The 27965-nt window shown below is 37.0% G+C and overlaps 2 protein-coding genes across 4 annotated transcripts in view; one reads left to right on the forward strand and one right to left on the reverse strand.

Annotated features, from left to right (window-relative positions):
• The window catches only part of LOC130239699 (cullin-9), a 78135-nt gene extending 74135 nt beyond the window's left edge, over positions 1 to 4000 (reverse strand). For all 3 annotated transcript variants that reach the window (XM_056471000.1, XM_056471001.1, XM_056470999.1), the window contains exon 1: positions 3845 to 4000. The gene's annotated coding sequence lies outside the window, so the exon portion shown is untranslated. The remainder of the gene's footprint in view (positions 1 to 3844) is intronic.
• A 6903-nt stretch (positions 4001 to 10903) lies between these two features.
• Positions 10904 to 27965, forward strand: part of LOC130240040 (synapse differentiation-inducing gene protein 1) — a 60674-nt gene continuing 43612 nt past the window's right edge. The window contains exons 1-2 of the mRNA XM_056471454.1: positions 10904 to 11203; positions 21703 to 22321. Of these exons, the coding sequence (XP_056327429.1) occupies positions 21788 to 22321 (534 nt within the window). The 5' untranslated portion in view covers positions 10904 to 11203; positions 21703 to 21787. The remainder of the gene's footprint in view (positions 11204 to 21702; positions 22322 to 27965) is intronic.

Below are 27965 nucleotides of genomic sequence, written 5' to 3' on the forward strand. Positions count from 1 at the left end.
GGGAATAAACTGATAAACAGGAACTCAACCCTACATGCTCGACATGCAAAAAGCAATAGGGTTAGTTCTTATGTCAACATATGTTTATGCCTCTGTTCGTTCCTTCGTTATCATATTTGATGTTTTACGGTTGCAGTGATTTTTTTTTTTAAGTTTAAAAACTTTTTTGCACATTTACATGTATATTGAACTATATTGCATATACTCGCAAAATATAACTACATGTCGCACATTTGCACTACATTGACGATGATTGGAAGCTGCGGCAGAGATGCCTTAAGACTACATATTTTCTATGACAATGAAAGTATTATTCACATTAAAATATTTGTTTACAGAAGATGCTAGAAATGCACTGTTTAAACTATTATTTACAGGATATGCAGGAGTTATTTTATTTAGAAGAGAAGAGATAATGATTATTTTCTACTTTTAATATGAAAAACATTGAAAATAACTTTTGTTTCCAAAAGTGCAAGTTATTTATTTTCACTTTTTTTTTTTATAAGAAAAAAGTAACTGTGGTTGTAGGCAATGTGTGTTATAATTTCAGTTGTTCAACGTTGATGTTCAATAAATAATCATAGATAGTGGATAGTGTGTGTTTCCTTAATTTTAAAGTCAAGTAATGCACCCTTCATTCTAAAATCTCAAAAGATTAAAAAATGTGTTATATGTGAGCATATTTACTGTACAAAAACAGTGAACCATGAGGGTAAAAAAATAAAATAAATATAATCGTTTATTATTCGTGATTGAGATAAAACTTTCAATTAATCAAGATTTTGATTTTAGGCCAAATCGCCCAGCCCTATTACTAAAATAAACAAATAAATAAAAATAAAACATGGATTCAATGATCAAAATTTTTTTTTAAAAATTAAAAAAAAATAAAAATAATAATAAAAAAAATAAAAAAAATTCAAGCTTTTTGTTTGTTTTTCAATTTTAATTGAAAATTAATTTGAACTAAAATGAAGCTGTAGGCTAGCCAGAACGATAATCCTGAAATATTTCAGTAACCCATCCATATAATCAGGCATCGCTATTATATGGGAATATTTGATGCTAAATTGCTATTTTTGTAATTACTAACTACGGTCTTCTATTGAGACAATCAGTTTATATAATGAAAAGATTTATTTGTAGTTTTTCTCATATACACAAATCAATGCACAATTCAAGCACATCAAAACTGATAAACAGAAACTCAACCCTAAATGCTCGACAAGCAAACAGCAATACGGTTAGCTCTTATGTCAACATACATTTATGCTTCGGTTCATTTCTTTGTCCTCATATTTGATGTTTTACTGTTGCAGTGAACTTTTTTAAAGTTTCAAAAGTAGTGCACATTTACATTGAACCATATTTATTTGCATTTTGAGTGGAGCACTAATGTTTTATTCAAATATCTGCTTTATCAATATTTGCCTTTCACACATGAATGGATCGTTTATACATTTGGAATGACATTAGGGTAAAATGATCTCAAAGATCAGTATGAACAGGATTGAAGTGCTTTATATTCACCTTATTCTCCACGTACGATCGGATGCAGCCAATTGAATCCTTTTGGCTTGAGACTTCGGCTCTCATTCACTTCCATTCAGTTTTAGACATTAAAAACAGCTCGTTTTGATGCTGCAAACTGATATTTTCTTATTATATTATTCTACTTTGTCTGTATAATCATGCAAACACTTGTTTGTAGAGCTAGTAGTTTGACCGTTTTCTGCCGTTTATTCCTAGTGATTTTTCCATACGCTAAAAATAGGATTCCCATAGGTTCTAAAACAAATCGCAAAAACAAGCGTACTTAAGCATTGAAGAATAAACTCCAGATTTAATGCATTTATAAAACATATTTTAGAGCAGCGGATCCCAACAAGGGGGTTCAGGCCCACAAGGGGACCTCCGTGAGCTCTGTGGGGGGGTTGCATGATATTTTAACATTTTTTTTAGCAGCGGACAATTAGGAGAAAGATCATGTTGCCTTAGTTAATTTAATCCCGACTAACCAAAAAAAAAAAATAAATTGACAAATTTCTCTGAATTGATTCGTCTTCATCAGCTAATACTAATGACCCAAGCACAATGGACCCAAGTGAGGATGCTCCACTGGATAGAGGTAAAGTTGGTTTTATATTCAGATATTCATACGGTCTCCTTAATAATTTAATTTCAGAAAAGTTTTCTTCGCAAATTCTAAATAGGGAAATCATATTATCAGCCAATGATTATCAAAGTACAGCATTGTTTGCAGTCAATTAAATAGTGCTAATGTTGTTTTGAACTCATACTTGCATGCTAATTCTGACCAAATATTCAAATTAGCCTGATAAACAATATAGACATTTAATGAACGAATGTGGGAATATAAAAACAACTTTAGCTCAATACATTTTGGGTGGCAGCGCTAGCAATACCATAAACACGAAATACCAAGATAGTTACTTTAACAATGGTTTTATTCAATTTTCCCGAAGCAAAGAGTCCCTGACCCAGCCACAGTGTATTATCTGCACCAAAGTTCTTGCTAACGAAGCATGAGGCCGTCCAAATTAATAAGACATTTGCAGATGACTCATCCCCAATACCACAAGCCCACAGCATTTTTTGAGTGCAAAGCAAAAGAATTGACACACACCCAAAATGAGATGAGGGCAACTAATTGGCAACTAACATAGGGCCAATTTAAAGGCCAAAGGCTTACGTTTTTCAGGTACAAATAGTCTACTGATGTTTTGCTTTTATATTTTACATTAGGCTATTATTTGTACATAAACATATCTTGATAAAGTAATAAACATACTATTTGTTTGAAAAAAAAAATGTTTTTGTCATCCTTACTGCAAACTTAAATGAGCGATAATATCATTAAATGTTAAGAGGGGCCTTACAATATTTTCCTGGGGAAAAGGGGGTCTCGTGCAAAAAAGGTTGGGAACCACTGTTTTAGAGGATGGCTATGACATAACAATGAGTTACTGGGGACCATGCACATCTTTTGAGCAAACTAACCCTTTAAAATCCAATAGTTTCAACACACATGAGACAAGACTGAAGTGCTAGAACATGTTTCTGTAGTACGTGTAATACGAAAGTGATTTTGAGCCCTAAATAGACAGTGCTCACATTATTAACTACTCACCATCGAACTGCTCCCATTCCCACATCTCCTTTTGAGTCACACCGGTTTGAATCGACACGACGACCAGTAAACGATTACAGCCGTTTCACTTTAGGGAACTTGTGTTATTTTGGGACACGTTAGAGTTATTCTTGTGAACAAAAGTTTACAACTAAGTCGAATGCATTTACACAGTATCTAAGTCACCCCACGCTTAAACTAAGTCTATTAGGTGTCACAGCTGCTGTCAGGCAGTCCGCTAGCGATGCTGCTAGATAGCGACATTTACACACACACACACAGACGGGCCTGATGTCTTCACCGGGTTTTATTCGCGCTCCTCGGAGGTTTCACCAACCTCAGCCCGCTCTGTGCTCACAACTGAAGGCGTTTAAACCCTTCAAGCCGCGCAGCTTTACTCCCGTGATGCGGTAAAAGCAAATAGCTGAGCAAGTGCGCATTAGCGCTAACATCAACACTGAAAGCCGCCAACGTGACGCGGCTCCTCAAACTGAAACTAGCGTGCACGATTACGCTGTAAAGAGTGAAAGCAGCGTGAACTAGCTTCGTATACGATGCTGACAGCGTTCAAGTTAGCTGTGTCTCGTCGCTAGCATGGTACATATGCCGCGACTAGCTGTCAGTGCGGCCTTTTAAGTTAAAAAGACATTAAAAAGCTCTGAGTGAGCTCCAGAACTGCGCCCTGATTACCTCCGGTGTTGCAGGGCCTCCCCTCCTTCTCGACTTTCCCCCTGGGTGGATGGAGTTTTCTTCTCCGTGGTAGCGTTTCGTTTCCCAGCCTGAAGACGTTTTTTGCTGCCTGTTGTACAGTTGAGTGTAGTCCCAGTCCTGCTTCCTGTGAAACAGGTACGATTCAGCTCGACTGTGCGCCAACGTCTGGATGCAGAAACGCATTACTGCTCCTACAGGCATGGAGGCTCTACAGTAGTTATGGTCACGTGGCTATACTTCTATTTTTTATTTATTTATTTTTTTATTGCAATAATAACAGTGCATTACAACAAATACAGAACTAAAAGAAATATGGTACAATCAATATAAATATTACTTTTTGGGACAAGAGAATTATAAGAATTTTATAACAAATATAATATAGGTAAAGCACAGAAAGACAATGAGAAAGAAAATGAAACAAACAAAAAACTAAAAAAAAGGGAAAAATACTTGAGGGCACATGACATAAAACAAATTATTGCAGAATATTAAATAAGGCACATTTTTTATAAGTTTTAATAGCTTTCTTGTTGTGAGAGTGTGTGATGGTTTTTAAATAAAGTGTCAGTTCTCGTTTAAAAAATAAAAAATTTGGCTTACATTGAGTATATTTGCATTTGTGTATAAAAAACTTTCCAATAAATAAAATGAGGTTTATGCAAAAAGATGAATTATGGAAGTGTTTTCCTTTAAAATAAAACCACACAACAACATGTTTATAGGTTAAAGAAAAATCACCACGTTTGGTGATTGTCCAAACGTTTTGGACAATTGGAGAATTAACATCAGACCAAAACGATTTAACAAAGGGACACTCCCAAAACAAGTGAGCAACAGATTCAGAAGAAGTCTCACAGAAAGAGCAAGAGATGTCAATATCATTTTTGAATTTTTGTAAAAATTGTTTAACTGGATAAAACCTGTGAATACTTTTAAAAGAAATTTCTTTAATTTTATTTGTTAAAAAAAATTTCTGGGGGAGTGACCAGACATACGACTATTTAATATCATCAAAGAGGTTGTTCCAATAAGAAATAGAAGAAGGATTTGAGATGACCAGGTCTAAAAATAAAGGGTGGCTATACTTCTAGCCGTGATTAATCGCGTCCACAATAAATGTTTGTTTTGACATAATACATAATGTGTGTGTGTGTGTGTGTGTGTGTGTGTGTGTGTGTTATGTATTTAATATGTATATGTAACACATGAACATACATAGAAACAAAACCATTTTACATAGATTAATCATTTGTACTATATATTTTATATCTAAATCAGGGGTGGGGTTTTTTTTCTGGATAAACTGAACCCTTTGCAGTTATTTGCCTCATTTTCTATTTAATTATGAGGTATAAACATTGCATTTTTGTGACATATGAGGAACTTGTTTTTGATGGATTATCTTGTCGGATAGTTATCATAACCACACTTTTCGTTGTACCAAAATTTTTCCTACCATTTTGTCAAATTGCTTACCATAGTATTGTACTATTTTAACCATTTATTTACAAATGTGCATTTAAACTATACGTTTTATATTACAGTTTTATAAATAATGAAAATACTTAGAATTAGAGCTTAGACATTTAAATTCTTAGAATAAAGAAATATGAAAAATACTTATTTTTAAAATACAAATTTATTATCATCTATCATCTGGCCAGTTTGTTATTTGCCTTTAGGCTTCAGTTTTTAATTTAAAACTATTTTTAACAGATTTAAATATATATAAATTCAAGAATATTCAACTTTTCAATATTCAATCCAGAGTCGGGAGAGGACTCCCTCTGCTGGCGTGGCATTACAGTCATTACAGTGGCATTACATTACGAGGCATTAAGTCTTTTGTCTTATTCTTATATTGGATCATCATGTATGGTGATTCTTGATTCTCCTACACTGAAAAAAGTGTTGCATGCAAAACTGTTGCAAACAATTTATTTGTGTTGAATTTAAACAAACAAATTAAATTGAGCAATCTTCAACTTAATTTGTTTGTTTAAATTCAGCCCAAATAAATTGTTTACAACCACTTAACATAAACAAATTGAGTAAATCCAAGAAATCATCTTTGAATATTTTTTTCAGTGTAGAGTTGTAAAGTAAAATGCCTCAAAAAAAACATCCAGCCAAGCTTATAAATGTATACAAAATCTCGTGTTCACGGCCCTAGGGTAGATGAGTAAGGCTTTAGGAATTTTTTGTATGATGAAACTAAGCTTAACACTTAAACGATTAGTCATTTGTGAAATTACAGTTTGCAAAATTAAAACAAGTTAAAAAGCCAAAAAGCGATGTTTTTGTTTTTCAAAGAATATCTAGACACTAAATTCAGGAATGATCAGGAATATTTTTGTTAAATTCTTCATGAATATCTTTATAAAACGAGGGGGAAAGTTGGCTTACTATTAATATTTTAATCTTAAAATTAATGTTTTTTTCCTTCTAGAGTAAAATTAGAGCAGGCTAATGTGGGTTTCACAGTGGGCTATGTCACAATAAATAACTAAGAATAAATAAATAACTAAGTATAAATAAATAAATAAATAATAAAAAAAAAAAAAACAGTTCTTTCAAGTTCTTTCAAGTCCTGGCTGGGTCAGTTGGCGTTTCTGTGTGGAGTTTGCATGTTCTCCCCATGTTGACGTGGGTTTCCTCTGGGTGGTCCGGTTTCCCCCACAGTCCAAAGATATGCGCTATAGGTGAATTGAATAAACTAAATTGGCTGTAGTATATGAGTGTGAATGAGTGTGTATGGATGTTTCCCAGTACTGGGTTGCAGCTGGAAGGGCATCCGCTGTGTAAAACATATGCTGGAACAGACCCCTGATGAATAAAGGGACTAAACCGAAGGGAAATGAATGAATGAATTAAATTGGCCATATGTGTATTTTGAATGTTAGAATGTATGGGTGTTTTCAAGGAAAATGACAGAATGAATTTCAGTTCTGCCTTTGCCTTTATGCAGCTACATTCCAGTTGTCTTCTACTTTTGAAACACAGGATGGCAGTGTTGCAGTTGACAGTTAGTGAACGTTTTAAAAAAAGAAAAACAGCTCATCACATAACATGATGTGGTCCATTTTACAGTTTCATTTTTCAATAACAAATTAAAAATACAATTTAAAAACGCTTTTTGTTCTTTTGTTGGCAGCAAAAACGATCTTCAGTGTTTGATAAGGAAGGTGTAACTGTTACAATTACCATACACAAAGAATGTTTACTGTTTGTTCAAACTACTTATTAAAAATGAGCTAAAACAAAGCAATTCTTTAGCTTTTCGGTGGTAAAACTTAATGGTTTTATCCAATTAAATTTGTAAAAACTAATAAGTTAACTTAATTCGTTCATTACTCAACACAAAACGATCGTGTGTGTAAGGAACATGTAACGTTCTTATGGTCATTCCCAGATAGCACACGAATGTGGGCCACTTTAGGCATTTATGCGGCGCTGGTGGTCTTCCTTCGCCCAGACAAAATGAATGTGAGCCTGAAGTGGTCCACCTGTACAATGACAAAAGGGGGCCAAAGATTCAAATTCATAAATGGCCGTTTAAGGCAAAGGTTTGGCACTTATGGCAAAATGTAATCTGAATGTGAGCCTAATGTTGCCCATGTGGAAAATGATAAATTTTGTCCAAATTAGGGAGGATAAATGTGGGCCACAGTTGGTAAATAGTCATTTAAGGGTAATCTGGGTCTAAACCCAAAGTGGTGTAGGTGCAAATGTGACCCAGTTATCTTAGGGCATATGTGGGCCACATTTGGCAAATCTTCGACACAGTAAACTCTGGCTAATGTGGCTCTTAGTCTATCGTGGCCCAGAGAAGATATGCAAAATGTGGCCCAGTTATCTTAAAACATATGTGGGCCACTTTTGCCGAAAATTCGGCACAGTAAGCTCTGGCTAATGTGGCTCCTAGTCTATCGTGGCCCAGAGAAGATATGGAAAATGTGGCCCAGTTATCTTTAAACATATGTGGGCCACTTTTTTATCGAATATTCGGCACAGTAAGCTCTGGCTAATGTGGAAGAAGTTATGGCAAATAGAAGTTATGGCAAATGTGGCCCAGTTATTCTAAAACAAATGTGGGCCACTTTTGGCAAATATTTGGCACAGTAAGCTCTGGCTAATGTGGCTTTGAGCCTAAAATGGCCCAGAGAAGATATGGCAAATGTGGCCCAGTTATCTTAAAACACATGTGGACCACTTTTGGCAAATATTCGGCATAGTAAACTCCGGCTAATGTGGCTGTTAACCTAAAGTGGCCCAGAGAAGATGTAGCAAATGTGGCCCAAATATCTTAAAACATATGTGGGCCACTTTTGGCAAATATTCGGCACAGTAAGCCCTGGCTCATGTGGCTGTGAGCCTATAGTAGCCCAGATGAGAAATGGCAAATATGGGCGAGTATCTCTGGCTAAAGAAGGTGTGAGGTATGATGTGGCAAGTATGGTACTGTTTTCCTAAAACATATGATACGTCATTTTGGTAAAGATAAAGCACAGTGATTATTTGATAATTATAGGGGTCAAACCATGGCTCTTTGACATTGCAGATATGGGTAGTAATAAAGCTAATTTGTGGCCCAGATCTGGCAAGCAGGAACGGACCACCCTAGAGCCATCATTTCATTCAGGTTGTGGTTTGGATGTAAGTGGGCCAGATTTGGGCCAGAACAAAAGCAAACTGTGGCCCAGAATTCTGGTTCATTTGGTTGAATTCTGAATGTAAGCTGCCAGTTTGGATGTAGGTTGTACCATTTTTTAACCAGTTTTGATAAAGACGGCTGAGAGTACACTCAGCCTTGGGTATGAAACAGATTGTAGTTTGAGTGTGTGTGTGTTCTATTCCTTTGTGGACCATTTCACAGGTCTGGGGTCAGCTCTAAACAGCTTAGTGGCTCTCTGACGTTGTATGCTTGACATATTGAGATATCATTCAGAATTGTAGACACGCACACATAAGAAAACTTTCTATCTGTGTTTTAACCAGGGGTTGCCACAGCAGAATGAACCGCCAACTTCTCCAGCATATGTTTTACACAGCGGATGCCCTTCCAGCTGCAAACCAGTACTGGGAAACACCCACACACTCTTATTCACACACATACACTACACTGGCGCTGGGTCAGGTGGCATGACCCAGCCGGAGCTTGAACCAGCGACCTTTTTGCAATTGGGGCAATTGTGCTACCCACTGTTCCACCTTGACGCCCTAATGACATTATGTGGAGTATAATTGTTGTGGTTTTGAGATTGTAAGCAGAGCAGCCTACAAACTCATAGAGAATGTTGAAGCTGGCTTCTGCTGATGAAACTGCGAACTATCTTCAACAAACTTTCTTTTTAATTGAATCACTGACTCCGGCTCTTCTTCATCTGACAGGCTGGCCATTCTTGGGTTAAAACTGTATGATTTCCTTACAGTCCCCCACCCCAATCATAGGGTTGTCCAGCAGTAAAATCAGGTCAGGATTTAGTTATAAAAATGAACTAGTTTATTTTATTATTTTTAGTTGTGAACTCATTTAAAAAAAACAAATAATTTAAAATGTAGAGATTGCATTAAGATACAAAACATGATTGAGTGATGTAAGAAAAAGACAGCAAATAAAAACTACAAAAGTAAAGTTAGTAGAAAAACTTTATGGTCTCATGAGAAAGCCTAGACTGCTTGAAGTTGTTTAAAAGTTTAAATAACTGAAGTAACTTTAAGAGGTTTGAAACAGTCATAACTATCTATAGGTTAACATGTTTCTAGTATGGATTGACATGTTTCTTGTTTGGCTGTTGATAGGGATTTTTTATTATTTAATTAGGACAATAAGGTCTGATTTTGCTTAGACAAAAGTCTCGTCACTTAACAGAAATAATGTACAGAATAGAATATAAAGTCATGGTGAAGTGGAAAAAGAATGAATATTGTGTATGACTCCCATGAGCTTGGAGGACTGAATCCATACATCTCTGCGATGACTCAAACTACTTATTACTAAAGTCATCTGGAATGGCAAAGAAAGCGTTCTTACAGGACTGCCAGAGTTCATCAAGATTCTTTGGATTCATCTTCAATGCCTCCTCCATCTTAACCCAGACATGCTCAATAATGTTGATTTCTGGTGACTGGGCTGGCCAATCCTTGAACACCTTGACCTTCCTTGCTTTTGGGGAACTTTGATGTGGAGGTTGAAGTATGAGAAGGAGTGCTATCCTGCTGAAGAATTTGCCCTCTCCAGTGGATTGTAATGGGCAGCACAAATGTCTTGATACCTCAGGCTGCTGATGCCATTCAGTTTGCAGATCTCCCCCATTCTGAATGTAACCCCAAACCATTATTTTACCAAACTTGACAGATTTTTGTAAGAATCTTGGGTCCATGCGGGTCCCAATAGGTCTTCTGCAGCATTTGTGATGAATGGGATGCAGTTCAACAGATGATTCATCTGAAAAAATCTACCTTCTCCATACTGAAAAAAACAGCCTAAACCAGTTTTAGAAGGGTTTTGGGCTCTTCCAGGCTGGTTTCCAGCCATTTCCAGACTGGTCTTAGCTGGTCAGGCTGGGAGATGACCAGCTAAAACCAGCTTGACCAGCTTAGCCAGGCTGGGAGCCCAGCCAAAACCACCTATGTCCAGCTTAAACCAGGCTGGTCAAGCTTGTTTTAGCTGGTCATTTTCCAGTCTGACCAGCTAAGACCAGGCTGGTAATCAGCCTGGAAATGGGCAAAACCCCTCTAAAACCAGACTGGTCAACCAGCTAAAACCAGCCAACCAGCTTAGGCTGGTTTAAGCTGTTTTTTTAGTAGAGCTGCCACTTTTCCAAATGATAAACTAGAAGTCAAGTTATTATTTGTTGCTCTTACAGCTATGATCGACGACAAGACTTTTGTCAGGTAGTGTGGTGCACAAACAAAACAAAAATGTCCTGTTCTTCGCGCTCTTTAGGACCCAGGGGAACTCGAGCAGCGCACCCATATAAAGACCGCAGATGAGGAGAAAGCAAGTGCATTATAGTGCTTACACATCAACAGTCTGTCTCTACGTATATTTTCGCTTTATTCTTTTCGCATTCGAATGATATCAGCTGGCAAAATGCAGTATAATCGACACCGTGTCCGCATGAAAGGTTTTTACCGGTGATTTATTTCCTCCAGCACTATTGATAAACGACTTCTTGAAACGGGGATAAAAAAGGGACACTTTGGACTTGTATTTATTATACTGCAACAAAAAATAAATAACATTGCGAAAGGATATATAACACCGGTCCGTGAGATTATTCGTCGTCCAGATGAACATCTTCTGACTGCCATACCAGCTCACCTTGAAAGGTAAGTTACCAGTCTGATCACGAACTTGTACAGCAAATGAATGATTGCACCAAGATGACATCAGTGCATCACAGCCTTCCTGGAGCCTGGCAACAGAAACCTCTCTCCTGCTCTTGTTTGTTTCACTTCACCCTTGCCTTGTGTATTTTTTCGCGAAGCATCTCTTAATACAGGTCGACTGATTAATGACTGTAATCACAATAGATGAGAGATGGTACTTATTCAGAATGAAACGGATAGGCATTGTGACCTGTTTTTGATTGCTTTGAATGACCAAAATTCATTTGCGATGTAAAAGCCTTGCTTGGATTTATATTTTGGTTTGAGAACACAGTTATGTATTTGTGTAATGAGCTCGTATTAAGTGTTAGGGAGAGAATAAGAATTCAAAATCAAATCCAATCAATATTGAAAATATTGCGAAATAAATATGAATATTTAATGGTAGTTAGTAAATGATTGGTCATTTAAAAGGACAGTTCACTAAAAAATGAAAACTCTTTCATCATTTACTCCCTTCACTTATTCCAAAACTGTTTGACTTTCTTCTTCTGTTAAACACAAAAGAAGATATTTTGAGGAAAGCTGGAAACCTGTAACCATTGACTTACATATTTTGTTTTTCCTACAATGGATGTCAATGGTTACAGGTTTGAGTTTTCTTCAAAAATTGTCTTTTGTGTTCAGAAGGAGAAAGAAACTCATTGTGGTTTATAACCACTTGAGGCGTGAGTTATTGTTGAATGTTTTGGGTGAACTATGCCTTAAAAAATTTAAAAAAATGCAAGCTTCTTGTGCAAATAATAATAATAATAATAATAATAATAATAATAATAATAATAATAATAATAAAGATAGCACCAGAAAAACAGCTGTTTTATTGATTGATCAAAGCTTTGTGCAATGTGCTGTTATTCTCAACAACAACACTTTAACGGATGTAGTAATATTGTGTAGCTTATGTTTCTGCTCATTCAGTACATTTAAAATAATGTCTAAAACTGAACTTATCTCAAAAACTAAATATCATGTATTAGTGTTACACAATTGGGTTGTCAGTTAAGAAATTAAACACATTTTAGAGTTGAACACAAGATTATCTGTTTGAATTTCGCTTTCTGAGAGCTCTCTCATTATGTCAATGGTCCAGACAAGTTCAAAGTCCAGAAACATCATGAAAACCACCGCCCACGTGTCTTCAGTGGTTTAAACTAAATATTCTGAAGCCAAAAAAATACTTTAGTGCACACATAAAAAAAATGTTATTCAACAGTTTTTTCTCCTTAGTGTCAGTATAGGGTGCGTGTTCATGAGCACTCTGCCCTGATGTAGACCCCAGAGCCATTGACATCTATTGAATAAATTGTATGGGTGTATAAATAATGTGTGGTTGTTTTAACCCAACATTGGGTCAGATACTGACAAATCCAAACATTAGGTGAAATAGCATAATTTAAATTGAAGTAAAACCAGGGGCGTTGCTAGGGTCGAAATGGACCCCCCCCCCCCCCCCCCCCCCCGCCTATTAAAATAAGATCTGAATAAATATAAAAAGGCTTTAACTGACCATTTACACGACTGTGACAATAAATGGTCTATATGTGTTTTTCCAGCTATCTTAGGTGTGAATAAAGTCGATTTATAATCAATTTATAATCCGATGCTAACTGACATAGCATGTTACAGTAGAATATAGCTGTAAAACAATAAGCTAGATGCATGAACTCACTGTGATATAACTAACAGAAACAGATGTGACTGGTTATTTCATATCTAGATAAATATGTCTAGATATCTATATCATATCTAGAAAGCTAGTACAATTTTCGTTTTTTGGAATAATTTGCATGTATTTACAGTAATGTGACACATTTTATTGATTACAGTTATTTTATTTCACCAAAACTACACACATTTTATACTGTGAAAACAAATATTAAGCTTCATCAGTTAGAACTATGCAGTTTTGCCAAACAGTTGTATATTATTACCCCATCAGCTTCAGCTTCTCAAAATAATGATTGAATGATGACAGTGCAGTGGTGGGATTTTTTTTAACACTTGCCGTGTGACATCAGCCCCACTTCCACCTACCAGTAGAAACAGGTCCCACCGAGCAGCTGACTACTTAAATACCAGACAAAAAAATCTGCGTTAAGGGGAATGAGCGTGGTGTATGTGGTAATTTTAAGTACTTAGCTAACAAAATAAATGTTATACAAATTATTTTTTAAGTGCAACATATTCCAAAAGATTCCCAAAGTCCCCCCCCCCCCCATACACCCCCCCCCCCTTCAACGCCACTGAGTAAAAGCCAACATTCAATTTGCCCATATTTGACCCAGTATTAGGTTATTCTTTAGTGTATGGAAGGGAAACAAAGAACAAACTTGAACAGGTAGAAGAGATGGCATAATTGTAATATTTAGGTGAATTACTCCATCTCCATATATTGACTCAATAGTATGCTATTTTCTGCTTTGTTTTTAATATGCACAATTTGTTTTTTGTTCATTTTAGAGCTGAACACAACATTGTCTGTTTGAATTTTGCTTTTAAAAATATTAATAATGATTTTGTCCAATGCAAGTAGTTTATCTTATATACATAATAAATGGTTAGTTCACCCTAAAACAAAAATCGTCATCATCAGCACAAATTAAGATATTTTTAATCAAATATGTTTTTAATCAATGTAGATTTACACTACGACCCTTCACAGTAAATGCTTGGTTCACTCTAAAAGTTCACCCTAAAATAAAAATCATCATCATCAAGTCAAATTAAGATTATTTTTTTTAATCAATGGAGATTTACAGTATGACCCTCCATAATGTCTGTTTACTCACAGATAATGCTCCAGAAAGGTTCATAAAGGGATCAAAAATTCAATAAAAATTTATCTAAATGACTGTAATGCATATTACAGTCTTTTAGGCTTTTATTCACAGTTTACTAATGGAATAAACCATCAATGAGTTCAACGCAAACTTGCTGAAATGAAAAGAAAGCTCAAGTTTAGATGACTAGAAAAGTTAATTTGATTCAACTAATTTAACCCTCTACCTCTGCCATATGGCAACATGATATTTATGTTCATTTTCCTGCCCATGTTTCTTTAGGACCAACGTTCTAATTATTTTGTTAGAAAGTGAAGACCTTAGTTTAGCCAAAGATGTGCTTTGGTTAAGTCACATGACATGCAGTGTTTTTCTGTGTCACGATTTCTGACAGAGGGGTGTTTATTGTGAGTAGTTGCTGAATGCAAATGTAAACGTCAATAAAAACAAAGGATCAAATTATGTCAGACCCCCCCAAAAAATCTAAGTAAGTTATGATGACATATTCACAACTCAACTAAATCAAATTAGTTTTTTGTAAATCGATCAAATGTATGTTTTGCCCAAATAGAACTATCTGCAATAGTGGAACGTGCAATATTGCAATGGGTTAGCTAGCTAGCAAGGTCAGCTGTGAACTTTTAAGTTGTAACAATAACAACATGAATGCTAGTAATATAATGTTGATTAGTTGTATATTAATGGCATTTGAAGTATGGATAAAATCTAGTTTTAATAGCAATACTACTTTTGAATAGGTATGAATACAGGGAACAGTGTATTAGCGAGCACCACCATGTTCTGTGGTAAGTGAAACAAGAAAAAGACAGAACTGGCTCCTCCTGCAGATGAAAGTGAGGATGAGATGGGTTTTAGTGACCATGAGAATGATGCAGATTAGACATTTGATAAGAGCAGTGATGGAGACAGTTCAAGTAAGTTAGCTCAGAGGCAGATAAGACATGCGTAGTACAGAGTAGTATAATATATAAACATTGTTAGCTAGTAGCTACATTATTCTGATGTATCTGGATATACTAGACTTGTTTTTTATTTGTTATATTATTTACTGGAAAAAAAATTTATATTTACTGTATGTTGTGTACATGATAATACAATATTAGGTTTGTTTTTAATAATATTGAGCTAAAAATAATGGAATAAACAGACTGTAAAATATATGGACGTAGCATCCGTGACGTCACCCATAGGTTTCTGAAGAGCGCAAATGAAGCTAAAAGTAGGCGCGGCCAACCGTCGCCATTTTGTTCGCGCGTGATCGCACCCACGGCGGGATACCAAACAAGGGCAAAAAGGCGGAGAGTGAGCGGAGCTACAGACACCTGCTGGCATTTTGCTTGGACCTGGTTTAGACAGAGCTTACTTTGGGAGAAACGCTTAATACTTTATTACATGCGACTCGTTTGTGTTCTGACCACATGTGCTTGGCTGTACAATATATCAATAAAGTGTTTAGACTTTTAAAAACACTGCTGTAATACATTGAGCCACTAAGCATTGTTCTTATGACATTTTTCAACAGGAGGAAAACGCGAATTACTTCCAAACACTTCAGATATAGTCTGTTTGTAAATGCAAGACTATTGATGAAATCCAGGTATAACACACTGTATGACAACGCTTCATATGACTGTTTTATAGCCTACAGCTAATCAATATGTCACATTCTGGAGGGCATTACAGCTCTAAAGAACATTATAAATGATAAATGATCTTAAATAAAACACACACATTTTGAGAGATGGTATAGAAGTATATAACTTTACTCACCAGGGAAACGGAGGCCACGTGAATGGTTTGTGAGCACAATTAAGTGCACACAGCATGCCATATCATCTGATAATTGTAGGAAATAATCCCGAAAGGCAATTGACTGTATAAAGAAACATTAACCACCACAAAAATGCGTTGTATATGCTGAGTTTATCGGCTAATTAGCCGTAATCAGCTCAGGTGACGAGACAGCAAGCAGCGAGACCTAGCTGTCACTCAAGTGGCCACGCCCTTAATTATGCAGACTTAATATAACTTAATAAAACGAAACGGATTAGTTATAAAAAAAATTCACCCCCCTCACAGTTGTCATGAAGGTTAATCATGGCTATATGCACCAAAGCCATCATTTGTACCAGGCTGTAAGCATGTTTTTATCAGCTGTAAAAATGGCCAATTTCCCATTGCAGTCAGAAATGACCTGGACTTCCTGGAGCCAGCCCCCCAAGGCGAGTCGATGAATTGCAGTTTTAGTTACTTCCGTATTGGCTTCCCGAGGGAGAGCGGGAGGTTGCCGCTTGGGAATAAATGAAAACTGTTGGAATATGAATTGTTGTAAAGTATGTATAAGGTGTCATTTATAAGTTCTGTGTTAAAGCTTATAATACTACAACTCCAATTAAATAATTTCAGACAACAAAATTATTAATTATAAGGAAAGTTCTAAATTAGAAATTTCGGTCCTTTATATTAAGTGTCCTTAACTAATAAAATAATACCTACTTACGTGTACTTACTGTGTTCAAATTGCATTTGAGAACACTTGTGGTCTCTTGAGTTGTGTTAGGGGTCGGGTTATGGACAGGTTTGGTGGTATGGGTAGGTTTAAGGGTGGGTTAAGGTGTAAGGGATGATCAACAGTGTATTTACATATGTAAGTACTTACAGGTATTTAATCAAGCGCAAGTACACAGTAAATACATGTTGGACGATAAGTATATTGTAACGAATTATTATTTTGATGTAAGTACATAGTTAAGGACACTTAATATAAAGGGGAACTGAAATGTCTAAGTTAGATCCACTGTTGGACTTTGTTGCCATATGGCAACATATCTTAAAGTACCTTAAAAAAAGAAAATTTTCCAAATTTTTCTTGACAGCACTTCAAGTTAAGCCATTCTAAGAAAAGAAAAACAATCCAATATTGTTTTATATAGATATATCATAATGCATGCAATAGAGTGTTAAAGCAGAAATATTTGTTGCATTCTTAAATGTGGTATATAGGCCTATTGATATTTTCACACTAGCTCTGTTAATCTGATGTCTGTTTATTTGGATGAAATCCAATGCTCTTTTGGGTTTCTAAAACTCTGTAAACACTCCTAAAGCTGAGGGCTAAAGTGCTGAGGCCATGTTTTAAGAGTTTGTACTTCTTACAGTAGCACTGAAGCATCTAATTGCTTACAGGACACTGCTGATGGTGTGATGGATTTTTTTGTGCTCATGGCAGGAGACTCTAAATCAGATTAGGATGCTGTGCACCCATTAGGTGCCCCCAACAATGGGTATGCAGCTTTCGTTCGGCACACTGCTGAATTTAGCAGAAAAGAAAGTTTGTGCATTTGGCAGACCCGGCTGTAGAGTTTTCGAAAATGCAGTGGTGCAGAGCTTGGAGATCAATGACCTAGACGTGCATTAAAACAGAGCTATAAACATGGCTGGGATACAGCAATTCAAGCACAAGTGAAACACAAATGAAGCTGGCATTGAGGACTAAACTCTTGTCTGTGAACATCCAAAGCCATGATCATGCTCTAAAAAAGGTAAATCCTTTAAAAATGAATTTCCTTAAAACTCTGTGAGTAGCTATGTTTCCATCCACCTTTTTTATGTGCACTGTGGATAAAAAAAAACATGGTTGATGGAAATGATTTGAAAATGTGCATAAAAACTTCTGCTCTGAAAAAAGTGTTGCATGCAAAACTGTTGAAAACAATTTATTTGTGTTGAATTTAAACAAACAAATTAAATTTAATAATGTTCAACTTAATTTGTTTGTTTAAATTCAGCCCAAATAAATTGTTTCCAACCACTTAGCGTAAAAAAATGGAGTAAACCCAAGCAATTTTTTTCAGTGTAATAAACCACGATGGGAACACTTTTAGCGAACAAATTCCAGTATGTGCATTAAAAAAGGGATTATGATTTTGTTATAAGAGATAATGTGTTGATAAAAATGTGTGTGAATGGACAAACAAGCAGGCTGAGCACACTGTAGAACATCTGAAATGTTGTTTTGCTCATTCGAAAACGCCTTAACCGTTTTAGTAGTTGTGTTTTTATATTATTAATGATCAAACGCCACCACACACTTTTTGCGTGTCAACATTGTCTTCTGAGGTGCAAGTGAGGTGGTCATTGGAACTTTCAGAGCAGCAGAAATGTTTCTGGAACCTTCACCAGGCTTGTGCCGTGAGACAATCCTGTCTTAGAGGTCAACAGACAATCCTTTTGTCTTCATGCTTGGCTTGTGCTTTGACATGCACTGTTATCCCTGGGACCTTATATAGACAGGTGTATGCCTTTCAAATCATGTCCAATAAACTGAATTTACCGCAGGTGAATGAAGCTGCTGAAACATCTGAAGAATGATCAGTGGAAACAGAATGTACCAGAGCTCAATTTAGAGCTTCACAAAGGCTGTGAATACTTCTGTACATGTGATTTTTCAGGTTTTTTATTTTTAATAAACTTGCAACAATTTAAAAAAAATCTGTTTTCACATTGTCATTATGGGGTATTGTGTGTAGAATTTTGAGGAAATAAATGAATTTAATCCATTTTGAAATAAGGCTGTAACATAAAAAATGTGGAAAAAGCTTAGTGCTATGAATACTTTCCGGATGCACTGTATGTATATTGTCATATTGCACAGCACTAGGTGCTATGATATTGCGCAGCACCTGAAAATAGTCCCCAAATAGGTAATGAAGTAAAATCACTGCATCATATCATTACACCTGCTGTAACCATGGGACAGCAGCAAAGATTATTACACCAGAATGAGAGTAAATAGGAAAACAATTAACTCTTTTTGATTTTGAGCAAGATGCTAATGGTCTAAACCGATTCAATGATTTATGCTAAGCTAATCTAAAAGCTATTGACTGAATGGATTTAAAAATGGTAAAACTCAGCTATTTAACTCTAGGACAAAAAAGTGGAGTGTTCCTTTAAGTCAGATCAAACAAGCAGATCCATAGAAATGCTGTTTTGCAGTTTGGGTCAGTTCGAGTCGGTATTCATTTCAATAAAAATGTCAAATGTTGACGAATGTGATTCAAATGCAGTGCAACTTAAGACTTTGATTAAACCACTTGATTAAAATTGATTTATTGATCTCTGTATGCATGTTCTGAAGCCTCAGAGTTTTGGGGTAAATTGGCTTTCAATGAAGGGACAGCAATGCCTCATATTTCATACCTCTTGTGAGTTGGAATGGCATACAGGTAAGTGGATGAGGAAATAATTTATCCTTTGGAGCTAGCTAACTCTTTAAATATAAATGAAATATAAGTGTAAAATGATTACATTCATAGATTTTAGGACCATTTAAAGCATTTATAGCTGTATAGTTTCAGACTTTCACATAACATGCTCCTTCCAGTCATGTATGTGGAGTGTTTTTTGGGAACACTTTAAAATTCATTCATTCATTTTCTTGTCGGCTTAGTCCCTTTATTTATCAGGGGTCGCCACAACAGAATGAAGCGCCAATTTATCCAGCATATGTTTTACACAGCGGATGCCCTTCCAGCCGCAACCCAGTACTGGGAAACCATACACCCTCATTCACACTCATACATTTCGGCCAATTTAGTTTGTTCAATTCACCTATAGCGCATGTCTTTGGACTGTGGGGGAAACCGGAGCACCCAGAGGAAACCGATACCAACACGGAGAGAACATAGAAACTCCACACACAAATGCCAATTGACCCAGCAGGGACTCAAACCAGCGACCTTCTTGCTGTGAGAAGACAGTGCTAACCACTGAGCCACTGTGTTGCCACACTTTAAAATAAGGTTTCATATATGTATTTTCTAACAAACAATGAACAGTGCATATTATTACAGTATTAATTCATCTTTGTTAATGTTAGTTAATGAAAGTAAAGTCGTTTTAAGTTGTCAACAAGCACAACTTAAGTGTTTAACTATGGTTAATATTGTATACTGTATATACAGTTGAAGTCAGAATTATTAGCCTTCCTGAATTATTAGCCCCCTCTATATTTTTTGCCCCCTAATTTCTGTTTAACGGAAGTTTTTTTATTAACACATTTTTAAATGTAATAGTTTTAATAACTTATTTATAAGAACTGATTTCTTTTATCTTTGCCATGATGACAGTAAATCATATTTCACTAGATATTTTTCAAGACACTTCTATACAGCTTAAAGTGACATTTAAAGGCTTAACTTAGTTAATTAGGTTAACTGGGCAAGTTTAGTAATTAGGCAAGTTATTGTATATCGATGGTTTGTTCTGTAGACAAACAAAAAAAAATATTGCTTAAGGGGGCTAATAATTTTGGCCTTCTTTTTTTAAAATAAAATATAGCAAACACTGAAAAACTCCTTGCTCTGTTAAACGTCATTTGGGAAATATAAAAAAAAACATTCTTAGGAGAGCTGATCATTTTGACATATACAGTTGAAGTAATTTTAACCCCTATATCTTTTTTCTTTTTTAAATATTTCCCAAATGATGTTTAACAGAGCAAGGAAATTTTCACAGAATGTCTGATAATATTTTTTCTTTTGGAGAAAGTCTGATTTGTTTTATTTTGGCTACAATAAAAGCAGTTTTGAATTTTTTAATTTTAATTTTAGGTTAAAATTATTAGCCCCTTTAAGCTATATTTGTTTTCGGATGGTGTTGGTTTGACAAACCATGGCTATACAATAACTTGCCTAATTACCCTAACCTGCCTAGTTAACCTAATTAACCTAGTTAAGCCTTTAAATGTCACTTTAAGCTGTATAGAAGTGTCTTGAAAAATATCTAGTCAAATATTATTTACTGTCATCATGGCAAAGACAAAGTAAATCAGCTAATAAAAAATTAGTTTAAATGAAATTAAATTAAATTAAAACTATCATGTTTAGAAATGTGTTGAACAGAAATTGGGGGAAAAATAAATAGGGGGGCTAATAATTCTGACTCCAACTGTATATAATGCTGTACAAGTACTGTTCATTCTTAGTTAAAACATTAACTAACATTAATAATTATTGTTAATTTCTGTCAAATTTACAGTGATCATTCTCGTTATTCATTATTTTTGTCCCATATAAAATTACTTTGCGACGCAGTGGCGCAGTAGGTAGTGCTGTGGCCTCACAGCAAGAAGGTCGCTGGTTTGAGCCTTGGCTGGGTCAGTTGGCGTTTCTGTGTGGAGTTTGCATGTTCTCTCCATGTTCGCGTGGGTTTCCTCCGGGTGCTCTGGTTTCCCCCACAGTCCAAAGACATGCGTTGAAGGTGAATTGGGAAGGCTAAATTGTTTATAGTGTATGTGTGTAAATGAGGGTGTATGGATTTCCCCAGAGATGGGTTGTGGCTGGAAGGGCATCCGCTGCGTAAAACATGTGCTGGAAAGGTTGGCGGTTCATTTCGCTGTGGTGACCGCGGATTAATAAAGGGACTAAGCCGAAAAGAATATGAATGAAAATTACTTTTCTTTCTCTTGATTTTAGCTTGATTTAAGATGCACGTGACAGGTTTTGTGAGATGCATCCATTCACCGATATATTTCCCTCTTTTATTTCCAACATTAAGCATTGACGTTTGCTGATGTGTGTGCCATCAAATTCTTCCATCACAGTTTTATGACCGTGATAATGTGGATTCTTGCAGGAAGATGATGTGGAGTGATATTTAAACCTCATGCCTCCGCAAAGCCATTCATGAGGCAAGCCTTGCTCCAAACCAACAGACCAGCATGGAGAGAGGGCTCCGAACACGACAAGAAGCAGGAGCGGAAGATGAGAAAGACCCTTCGGCTCAAGGTAAGATCCCAGGGAGTGCAGACCCGGGACATGATTGTTGCAAACGCAATGGCTTGATCAATACCCACAACTTAATGGTGGAGAGTAAGGAGGGACTAGTGTCAGTCTATTCAGCGCCGCAGTATCAGGGCCACGTGGTGTCCAAGGACAAAAATGGGACACCGGATAGTAGAGGACCCCCGCAGCTGCTGAACCCCAGCACTCTGCCGCAGGCTATAGACCCTTACTACAGGCCCAACCTCATCCTCTACCCCGAGAGTGTCCTGAGAGCATGGGGCGAGGGGGGCGACTGCTGCGAGACCACTTTCATTGAAGAAATGACCCCAGCCTGTTCTGGCTCAGCCATCACTAAAGACGGAGTTCTGTTCGCTGACAGCAAGCTTCTGGATCTCTCTATGGAGGACGCCAAGATCCAGACGCTCTCCTATGATATCGATGATGACGACGATGAATTTCAGGAACTGGAGGTGAGAGATTGCATGCTTTTACACCTTTAAATATAACTCACCAAAAAAAAACAGTTCCTCAGCCTCATGTTGTTCAAAACCGGTATGACTTCCTTACTTCTGTGGAAGATTTTGGTCCAGACAAAAGATTATAAGTAAGAAACTTTTAAAAGAAGGTTAAAACTGTTGAGATCAATATTATTAAACCCTTCGGAATTTTACTTGCACTTTAAAGAGCCCCTAATATGCATTAAAAAAGGTCATATTTTGGTTTTGGGGGTCTCCAACAACAGTCTGGTATGCATGCAAGGTCAAAAAACACTTTCATTGTCTTATAATATGCATTTACTTATACCTAATTATCCCAACGACTCCCATATGATTATTTTTTATCGTTATTTTTTAGGGGTTTTCACCTTTATTGATAGGACAGTGAAAATTTACAGTGTGGGGAAGCGAGAAAGGGGAAGAATCGGCAAAGGACCTAGAGCTGTTATGTGTCGATGCACTAACCACTAGGCTATCAGCGCCGACAGCTCCAATAGGATTTGTTCAGCGATTTGTTTGCTCCCAAACCCCTCCTTAGCGTGAAGCTAATCTCTTGTGGTTGGTCCGATGACCCAGTCTGTTGTTCAGCGCTTATCAACATTGTTGAAGTAGTCAGAGTGCAGAGGATATGTGTGAGCCCAATGCAGGAGTGCAATAAAGCAATGCAGTTAAACACCAGCATAGTACTCCATTCTTAACCATGAAACACGTTCAGTATTAATCCAGACAGTAGCAAAAGCTGAACTAATGCATTTTTTATCGACACACGTATATAGGAACAGCTGACGGTGGCCATAGCAGCAACAAACGGCAGAGGATTGTGAGCTCACAAATCTGCATTTAAATCTGTAAAGAAAGCGGCACGCGTCGCGTTTTTAACGTGTTTTAGACACGATTTGAGAATATAAAGTGTTAACCAGATACAGTACAAGCCGTGTGGAGTGGTTACAAGTACCAAAACACAATTAAATACATATTTTGCAAGCTAGACAAAACAAGGAGGCAACCATTTTAATCGTACTTACTTACACTTGTGAAATGGAGGAAGAAACTGATCCATGAACTGTGTACTGATAAAGTTCCTGTCAAGCTCTGACAAAGTCAATACATCAATAGTCTTTTCTGGTCCTTTCTTTAACAAGCGGTCGACGAATCGATCTTTGCGTGTAGATTGCTGAAGCATTCATCATAAAAATGACGGTAACAGCACAAGGCTGGGGCTATTATGGGTAAAATAATTTGGGCAATATAGTTTGGGTAATGAAAATAACACTAACTTTCCCTCACACTTCAGAGCACGGTGTCTACGCGATTTGATTCAACTGGCGTCTGCTACAGTGTTTGTCCTTATTTTCTTTTTACAGTGTTTGTGGGCGGGGCCGGGGGTTTCAATTTTCCCGGGTCTGTGCGTACAACAACTGGGCAGGGCTGAGTTCAGTATTGACGTCACACCGACACGGCTAAAGATTCGTTCCCTGACTATTCATTTAAAGAGTTGCCTCTTTTATAGATGAATCAATAGTTTTAAACATGGTGCACTTTCACATTTAAGCCTTAGCTGGATATTTCACTTCACTTAGAGCTGTGTTATACACTGCATGGAAGGTCTTTTCCAAAAACTCATAATAGGGGCCCTTTAAGACACACTGGGTGTACATTGTTTGAGGTTTTAACAGATTTAACAGATTTGTGTGTTGAGCATCATTTAAGACAACGTTAGCATCTGTCAGCTTTAATTGGGTGGAAAACTAGATAATTTTAAGCTTTTGTCAGCTAATTTTATCTTCTGGGTCGAAAATCATTATTGGGGTGGGATCAAAATCAGTTATGAAGCGCTCATCTGCTAGTGGAGTGATGACGCATCAGTTTCTCATTATTATTCATAAAGTTTTCTTATCCTATGAGAAGACTCTGCTTCTTAATTATTCATGAGAACATGTGCATGCCGATGACAGACCCATATGGACAGACCACAGACCTGCCAAGCTGTGAGAGTGCGCACGAAACGCATTATTTAGCCATTCAGGATGGCTTGTATGTGTTTGTTTTCATGATCCACAAAGTTTTTGGTGCATGTCTTTTTCCGCGATACAGCCAGGCAGATTGTGTGCAGCAATCGTATTTGTTGGGAGAGCTGTATGAGAATTGGAAAAGGGTGGACTTTGTCTTTTATCAGTTGAGTTTGTTACCATTCAGACACATCGCCATGCTGCCATGTTTGCATGTGTTTAAAATCTCCAGATTACCGGTGTTGTGCAGAGAAACGCAGCCCTGCTGCAAAACACACCCCTGCATAGACTGTCATTAACATTCTCTGTCTACATTTAAAAAAAATCAAAGGCCATGATTGATTAAAACATAAAATGATTATTATTTTGATAGATAAAGCAAGGACAAGAAGTGAAATGCGTTTTAAAACGCACTAGGTTTACAAATTAATGTAAAATAACAATATTGACTGTAGTGTAGCCTAAAATTAGGCTTTCAAGAGTTCACACTTAGCTGATAATCAATAAAGCGTATTTGGCATGCTGTCCCGGGAGAGAGCCCTGAGCTCGTAATATCCTCGAGCCCGGGGCTCCCTCCCGTTAGAAGGGCGAGAGCGGAGTTCGAGCTCAGGTAGGTCTCGAGGACTCCCCTGCTTGTCGCCGCGTGAGAAGTGTAAACTAGTGTTGTTTTCGGTGATAATTTGGTTCAGTCGATTGGCTGTTCTTTATGTTTTTGGATGGTGGGAGGAAACCGGGGGACCCGGAGGAAACCCACGCGAACACGGGGAGAACATGTAAACTCCGCACAGAAACACCCACCAGCCCGATAGGAGGTTGGGCCAGTGGTGTTCTTGCTGTGAGGCAACAGTGCTAGCCACTGGGCCACCGTGTTGCCCTATCGGAAAAAGGGGGAGGAAGTAGGGCTGCAAGGCGGGGGGTGGGGTGGGGGGTGGAGCTTCAAGACGAAGATAACTGGAGTGAAAAACTAAGGTCATTTATAATGCCTCCATAATCATCTAATGGGTCAGATTACGGAGCTAATGAGGAGCCAGCCGTGTTGATCATAAGCACGTGATCCTCTCGAAATTAGTTTATAAATAAACCACACTTCTGGTGGGTTTTAAACAGACATTTAGGCTACATGGAACACATAAAATTGTTGTTGCTGTTTTAAACTAAATCACACATTAAATGTAATTTAACATAATTTACTTAATCTCATCGGTATTGTATTTAAAGTCAATCTAAGATCAGTCAAAAGTGGATTCGGACACGGCCTTAATGCTTTTGCGCCATGCGCTTTAGACTTTGCGCTTAGGTCATTAAAATAGAGCCCATATTGTGGCAAAAATTTGTTCTTTAACTTTACATGCAAAATTCAGAAATTCATGAATCACAAAAGGTAATACTTTTTTTGTCTTGATGGCAATGTAAAAATGCAAACATCCAGACATTTCAGTCAGAATATTCTGTTTATTAAGTGACTTGTGGTTTTAGAACATTACAAACTCCAGAGTATTTCAAAATAGCAACGGGAGACTTGCACAGGCTCATTCTTGTGTAATATTTACCATTTTTATGACTGTACCAAGTGTTTCTTGGTCGGATTTTTCATATTTCCTGGGCTCAGAATGTACTTTTTATATCCTCACTTATCATGAAAGTACTTGCTACAAATTTAAATCTGCCTTTAAGATGCTTTCCCATTCGTATATAACACGTGCATGCTTCAGTGAGCTGACAGAAGTGCTAAAGGTGCTTACATGTGCTGGGCAAAATCAGGACAATTAAGCAAAAATCTGCCTGTGTTGATAGTCATTTATGACATTGATGCTGATAAAGGCAAACATTTTAAGATGTTTAGATAGACACACACATATTCGATTTAAGCATAATTGGTTTAAGAACATGCATGAAAAATTAACTAAATATAGACTGTACATTTAAATATAGTGTCCATTAACATTCCTAAAACTTGGAGTCGTATGAATGTTTGTGGGAGTGACATTTTAGGCAGTAAAATTAGGCAGGAAAATTAGGCATTATTTTATGTTGAAAATATGATTATCTTAGCTTAAATTTAAATAATAATAATAATAATAATAATACATTACATTATGTAGCTGGGCACTCTACAAAGCTTTACAGATTTGGGGGGAATCTCCTCTACCACCACCTACTGTAGCACCTAAGTAATGCTTGCTTGTTTTTTCTTTTTCTTTTTTTATATATACACACTACCTGACAAAAGCGATCCTAGTTGTAATGCTGCGTTCACACCAGACGCAGAAGAAGCGTAAAGCGCGAGTGATTTACGTATTAAGTCTATGCAAAGACGCTAATAGACATCCTACATGCGAATGAAGTGGCGTGAGTTGAGTGTTTTGCGCGATTGATGCACTTAACGCGTGTTTCGTGCGAATCGCTCAAGTTCGAAAATCGAAACTTCAGCAGACATTCGCGCCGCGTTAACCAATCAGGAGCTTTCTCTTGTAGGGGCGTGCTTATGACGTAGTGCCTGTTGTTGGTGTCCTGGGGGGAAATCCTCCTGCCAACAACAGTTGATCAAACTGGGCTCGGCTCAATCGGAAGCACTGAGGAGTTTATGAGCTCACAGAGCTTGGTGCACCTCTGAAAGGTTCTAGTGGACTCAGAAACGGCTCCAAACGAATCGATGCTGTTTTTCAGCCTTCATAAAGCACATAAACACAGCTATTCTCTCAATAAAATTCATCACAAATACTGCAGAAGACCTATTGGAAGCCGCATGGACCCAAGATTGAAATCAGTCATGTTTGCTGAAGGAAAAATCATGTTATGGGGTTACATTCAGTAAGGGGGCGTGCGAGAGATCTGCAGAGTGAATGGCAACATCACCAGCCTGAGGCATCAAGACATTTGTGCTGCCCATTACATTACAAACCACAGGAGAGGGTAAATTCTTCAGCAGGATAGCGCTCCTTATCATACTTCAGCCTCCACATCAATGTTCCTAAAAGCAATGAAGGTCAGGGTGCTCCAGGATTGGCCAGCCCTTTCACCAGACATGAACATTAATTATCGAGCATGTCTGGGTTAAGATGAAGGTGGAGGCATTGAAGCTGAATCCAAAGAATCTTTATGAACTCTGGGAGTTCTGCAAGAACGCTTTCTTTGCCATTCCTTATATATATATATATATATATATATATATATATATATATATATATATATATATATATGACGTTATTTGAGTCATTGCAGAGATGTATGGATGCAGTCCTTCAAGCTCATGGGAGTCATACACAATATTAATTGTTTTTCCACTGCACCATGACTTTATATTCTATACTGTGCAATATTTCTGTTAAATTTGGTAAATTAAATTGAATGGCCCAGCCAGAGCCCTGACTTAAAGCCAATTGAGCATCTCTGGAGAAACCTAAAAATGACTGTCCACCAATGTTTACCATCCAACCAGACAGAACTGGAGAGGATCTGCAAGGGGGAATAGCAGAGGATCCCCAAATCCAGGTGTGAAAAACTTGTTGCATCTTTCCCAAAAAGACTCACGGCAGTATTAGATCAAAAGGGTGCTTTTACTGAATACAGAGTAAAGGGTCTGAATACTTGGAGACTCAGAAATGATA

This window comes from Danio aesculapii, chromosome 13, assembly GCF_903798145.1.
Source record: "Danio aesculapii chromosome 13, fDanAes4.1, whole genome shotgun sequence".
Taxonomy (NCBI): domain Eukaryota; kingdom Metazoa; phylum Chordata; class Actinopteri; order Cypriniformes; family Danionidae; genus Danio; species Danio aesculapii.